Source organism: Lygodium microphyllum, chromosome 6, assembly GCF_053477565.2.
Source record: "Lygodium microphyllum isolate KBCC chromosome 6, Lygodium_microphyllum_v1.1.10, whole genome shotgun sequence".
Classification (NCBI taxonomy): domain Eukaryota; kingdom Viridiplantae; phylum Streptophyta; class Polypodiopsida; order Schizaeales; family Lygodiaceae; genus Lygodium; species Lygodium microphyllum.
Window position 1 is genome coordinate 102,703,138 of NC_141140.1, and position 6,321 is coordinate 102,709,458.

General features: G+C 36.4%; 1 protein-coding gene across 1 annotated transcript; it reads left to right on the forward strand.

Moving 5' to 3' along the window:
- Positions 1-4,888: 4,888 nt before the first annotated feature.
- LOC148034882 (uncharacterized) lies at positions 4,889-5,530 on the forward strand. The gene is made up of 3 exons (XM_087680730.1): positions 4,889-4,970; positions 5,064-5,165; positions 5,291-5,530. Exons 1-3 carry the CDS (start codon positions 4,926-4,928, stop codon positions 5,528-5,530), a joined length of 387 nt encoding a protein of 128 aa, XP_087536856.1. The 5' UTR covers positions 4,889-4,925.
- The last annotated feature ends 791 nt before the right edge of the window (positions 5,531-6,321 follow it).

Genomic DNA, 6,321 nt, shown 5'->3' on the forward strand with positions numbered 1-6,321 from the left:
TTCAGGCACCTCGACAGGGCCTTCAGTGGAGTCCTTGGTTTCAGGTAGCTCGACAGGGCCTCTAGAGGAATCTTTTGTTTCATCCCACTCAATAAGACCTCTGTATTTCAAAAACTCTTGTTTCCGATAGCCTGGAAGAAGCTTCAAATTCTTACTATCTCCTACATAAGAGAGCAAATAGGAGCCAAGAACTCCAAAATATCCAGCTCTAGATCCACTGTATCCAGGCATAAAGCCAAAAACTCTTATGGCTTCTTCCTTCTCCACCAAAATGATCTTGTCCAAACCTCTGCTGAAAACTTGAGATCCAATAACCTTTGAGATAGCTCTCAAAGCCATCATTGGTAGGCTTGGAGAGCTTGACAATCTACTATGATATATTACAATTGTTTGATTGTTTAAGTTTCCAATATAATGGCCAAGGCTTTGATTTTTTCCAAGCTTCATTGGCCTAGAGCCCTTGGCCCTTCCAAGAAAGTTGTCCAGATCTTCAATCTCAATCTATAGAACAAACCACAACAGTACAAGATATAAGATATTTATCTATAATGCATAATAAAGTCTAACATAAACTCAATGGGTAACTTCGAATTATATTTCATACCTTAGGGTGTTCATCTTCTTCAAGAAGACTATCATCATAAAGATTTATTGAACTCTTGGGCTTCTCATCTGATGGAGACTTCAATCTCTCTTCATACCCTACATCATCAATATGAAGTTTCTTCTGGACCTGCAAGAACTCTTCTTCTGTAGGTAGCCCCCCCTTTTCGTATTCTATGATCTGATTAATACATGTATGTAAGGCTATGGAGCTATCTTGGAAATTCTCTCCCTCAACATCAAGACTTGCTAGTGGTTCTTGTTCATAACCTATAAAATTCATGTCATTTTTGCCCCAACCTGCAAGGATTGCTAAGCAATAATCTTCTCTAAGATCAAAAAGATGTTGAATATCATTTAGCAACACATATCTCTTCTTGTTGATAAGATAAGTGGGAAATGTTGGAACACAGGCAAGAGGACCTTCTTCATTAACCTGTGCACTTGGCTCAATCTCCTTTTCTTCCACCATTGTGATATTGTCACTCTTGAATAAACCTACATCAAAACCTTGGACAAGTTGATTCTCAACATCTTCTTGGAACATCTCCTCCTTCTCTTCGACCTCCTTATCCATACTTGCAATATCCTCTAGCTTTCTCTGTTGGTCTATATCTGGAGAAGAATTTTCCATGTACTGAAGATACACAATAAATCCAACGTCCTTGTGGATTAGAAGGCATTGGTGTTGGTACCTGTGGAAAGGGCAACATGTTTCTTTCTTTCTGAATTCCTCATCAATGAGGTTGAACCTGCCGAGCAAAGTTGACCTGGATGTATTGGTGGCTCCCATGACATCACTATAATGAACAAATCCATTGACTTCCAAACCTTGCACATGTCTATCATAAAAACATCTGTACTCCTTAAGTTTATCATCAAGATCCTCCAGTAACTCCTTCAAATCAAAAGGAGCATTGAAAATTTCCCTGATATAGCAAAACTTGGAAGAATTTCCAGTGATGTGTAAAAGATCAAAGAGCCTATCATCAGATGTCTCAATTATCTCCTCCTCATCCATTCCTTCCAGAGATAGCTTCCTCTTTGTCATTTTGACCAGAAAAAAATTTATCCCTGAAAAAAAAGCAGAAAAGAACCAATATCCAATAAAACAAGATGATATCATGGAAAGAGGCCCCAACATTGATTTTCCAAGACAAAAAAATCAAAACAGGAGAATTTTTTTAGTTGACCAGTGAAACGCGAAAATTAAAGTGTGAAAGGAAAATGCCTGTGAAGGAATCGCGTTTCATCGGACACTAGCTTGAAGACAAAAATTATTCTAAAATGTGGCCGGTGAAACGCGATACTAAGCAAAATATTATCAACACATACATTTTCTCGCGTTTTACTTGTTAAAAATTGCAAATGAAGAAAGGAAACATGAACAAGAAATAAATTCTATGGAAACACACAAATTGATGATATAATCATTTTTGGAAAAGCTTCGCTGCTTTTGAAAGATAGAAAGCACATAACATCTTTAATTGTTTAAGTGTTATAAAACATTCTTTCTATATTAATCAAATTTATTTTGTTAAAATGCTTGTAATAAAAAAAATTCTTACCTATCAAAGATTGTTGAACTGCTCTCCACACAGGATGCAAGGACCTTGAAGGGAAGTCGAGACGAAATTTTGGCAGAGAAGAAGACAATGTCGGAGAAATGGGTTTGAAATGCTTTTATATCGACCGTTAAGCATGTGGTGATAGTTCCAACGAAAAAGTTTGTGTAATAATGGAAAAATACGTGTACACGTGTCTGACTTAACACAGCGTAATAAACTCCTCAGAAGACGTGCGCATTCTCTTTTTCCAAAAATACGTTACACGTGTGTTAAATAACCCTTTTCCAAGTAAATAAAAAATTTCGATAAGCGAGAGTACGTCACACGTGTGTTATTAACACTTTGCGAAGAACGTTGAGTCCATGCAAATTCACCGCCTTCAGCTTTCATCGCATTTCATCGCTACTCCATCTTTGTTTTTGGTGTTCCTTCCAGTCTGCAGCATTTCCTTCCAATCTCCAAGCATTTCACTATTTCTCCAACAAAGCAAACCTTCAAGCATATTGTCATCGTTAGGCTGAGATTGTGAAGAACAAGCTGAAAAGAAGGTATGGTTTCTGCATCTTGCTTTTCAATAACAAGCTCCATTCAATGCATTGTTTTAATATTTTTCCTTAATCCTTTATGTTATTATTAGCTCATGACCACTACAAAAGAATTTTTTCCACAGTGAAAGCATTCCTTAATATTGTTGATATTTAAGGAAATCTTACTGTGATCTGCATGAGCTATCTGAAATCCATGCTGCTGTTAATAATTACTTATCTGAGCATTCCATGCTCTCGGTGCCTGTTTCTTTCCTCCCTATGGATATTTTAAGTAATCTTAAAAGATTTCCTTGGATCAAAGCTCTTTTTTCTTGGTTTTGTCAATTTTTATGCTATTCATGAGCTGTCCGGTGAAACGCGAAAATAAGGTGCTTCAAGCAGGTTTCCTGGCTTAAATTCGCGTTTCACTGGACACAATGGACAACAAGTCTGGTGAAACGCGAAAAGAAGCAGCTGCAAGGAGGCGCCTTGCTTGACACTCGCGTTTCACATTGTCAATTTTTATGCTATTCATGAGCTGTCCGGTGAAACGCGAAAATAAGGTACTTCAAGCAGGTTCCCTGGCTTAAATTTTCGTTTCACTGGCTACAATGGACAACAAGTCCAGTGAAACGCGAAAAGAAGCAGCTGCAAGGAGGCGCCTTGCTTGACACTCGCGTTTCACTAGACAGCTTGAGAAAAATTCAGCTGATACGGGAAAACGCCATGCAGCATAGATAACTCTTGTCTGGGACTCGCGTTTTGCTTTACATGCTGGAGAAGAAGTAACATATGTTTTTTTGGCAGATGGCTAGGACTAAGTCAACAGCAAGAAAATGGAAGATTGATCCGAGAGATTTAGCATCAAAGATTCATCAGTCTTCAAAGCCTCAGAGGCTCTCTAGAAAGTCAAAGCCAAGGAGAAGGTTTTCTCAAAATGTCAGGTGTCTAAGGGAGATTAGGAAGGCAGTAAATGCTCTTGACAATGCAATTCCAAAGTTATCTTTTCAGAGGCTTGTCAGGGAAATTTGTGACAGATATAGTTTGGATAGTTTCAGATGGACAAGAACAGCTCTTAATTGTATACAAGAAGCCACAGAGGATTTTCTAATTGAGTTTTTCCAAGATGCCTACATTTGTGCTGCTCATGCTCATAGGCTCACACTCATGGACAAGGACATGGTAATTCTTAGGAGGCTAAGGTATAGATTTTCAAAGGTCCTTGAGCCAATTCCCCTCACTGATATGAAGACATTTAATATCCTTAATGTGCCCCCAGCTAGAAGAAAGAAAGATGATTCTGGTGTCAGGGTTGAGGATGTCACCCATGAGAAGGATACAAGGGTCACCCATGAGAAGGATACAAGGCAACATGAAAAAGAGGAGAAGGCTAAAGAGGAACAAGCAGATAAATGGAGAGAGTATAGGAAGCAAAGGGTTGAAGAAAGGGAAATAGAGCAACTAGAGTCCTTTGAAAATGAGCTAGCCACCCTTCTTGAAGCAACTAATCCAAAAGGATTCAGTGTGTTTTGTTTCTTACCTGGTGACTTAGGCAAAAGAACTGAGGTTCTCTCCTTTGATGCTGGATGTGTTCAGATTCTTAAGGATAAAAGAAGAGAAGTAAATGACACTCTTATTCTTGCTGGCCTAAGGTATGTCCATCCATAATTACTTATACTTTTTGATATTTTTTTAGCAATAAGATTTTTCTTGTTTATACTCACTATTTCTATGCCTTTTCTAGGTGTATAATGCATGAGTTTCCTTTGGATATACAACAAAAAATTGAGGTTTTTGATCCATCTGTCTCATTCTTTATGAGGAATGAGCTTGATGCAAGTTTTATTGAGCACTGGCTCAATTTGATTGACTTCCATACTTTGGAGCTGCTTATAATTCCATATAATGAAAAGTAAGTGATTCAATATAATGAAAAGTAAGTGATTCAATATTCTATTAGAGTTTTTGAGATTTTATCCTACTAATTTGTTGAGATATGATTGCTTTTAGTTCTCATTGGAGCTTGATTGCAATAGACCTTGTGGATAAGCAATGCTTTTTAATCAACTCTATGAAAGGAAGCCATGGAAATGCTAAATTGTAAGTTATATTATCCAAGGGCTCCTTGATATTTCAATTCTTTTTTTTGTAAGTACTCTAAATTTCAACATATTTTATATACAGAGGTGCCAAAAGATTAATTGAAGAGCTAGAGAAAAGACCTCCTATGCCATCTGATTTGCTTGCAACAATGCAATATAGACAAGTTGCGGTAAGTTATTCATTAAAATAATTGAAACATGAGTTTATTCTATGAACTACCATTCGTCCTCTTTATAGTTTTACTTTGTGTTGGTGGTTGCAGTGTCCCCATCAGGATGATAGCCATTCTTGTGGCTGGAGGGTGATTGCAAATGCTAGAAGAATGGTTAACTTTGTTTATCTTAATGATGATAAACATGTAAAGGTAATATGAAAGATGCTAAACTTTAAGATAGATATTAATTGCAAATAGTCCATTGATGATAAAAATATAGTCTATTGTAAGAACAATAATGAACTAAAACTCTTTTTTCTATAAATGTGTGACAGTTTTCGAAGGATTGCTATACATCTGAGCATATTTGGTACATCAGAGCAAAGCTCTTGAAGTATATGATGGTCAATTGTATACAACCAACAACAGAGATTGGTGGGGATTTGCACCATGAAGGAGATGCGGTGCCTATAACCACGGAAGGCAAATCCATAGCTTCAACACCTTCTATACCCAAGACATCAAAGCAAGGCAAAAGGACTCCTAGAAAGGATAGTTCTCCAAAAAAGAAATAGCTTTGCCATATCGCCTTGTAGGCCTTCATATATAGAAATTTGCCCTTCAGCCCTTGTATATCTCATAGAGATGGCAGATAGACATCTGCTACAAATTTTGTACATGTATTTTATATTGATAGTAAAGATATCTTTTCTTGAATGTCATTGCAGTGTATTTTATTTTCTCTCCTTTTCGATATCTGTAAAAAATAAATTACAAATGTTTGTTAGTTAGAAAGTGAGATCTTGATATACATCTAAGTATAATATGATGTGAAAACTTACTCGTTTCTTGTCAAGTTGGAATACAAAGGAGCATGGTAGTTCAATGTCTTCATTTTGTAAATCCATCCTCACTTGATGTAGCGTACATGATTTTCTGATCTTTAAGATTGCAATAATATCCTCGTTGAACCAAATATCAAGATCCACAATAGGATCCTTGCTGAAGTCATTAAGATTCTGGTCTAAAGCAACTAGACTACTACCAACAAAATGCCATCGACTATAGTAAAAGCTAAGGATAAAATTTTGAGTAGCAATCATATATTTACAAGCTATAGAGTCTTGATCTATCTTACATATAATTTTTCCTTCTGTCCTTGTATCCCATCCTTCATCAACAAATTGTATGATATGATCATATGTTAGTCTCTTCACTGAAAGCATGGTTTTTGTTATTCTTATCTCCATATTAGAGAAGAAATCAATAAATATATTAATAGGCATAAATAAAGTAACTTTGCTTAGCCTACTTGAGATATTAGATTTTAGTGCTTTCTGGATCTCAGAAAATATCTTACATCTAT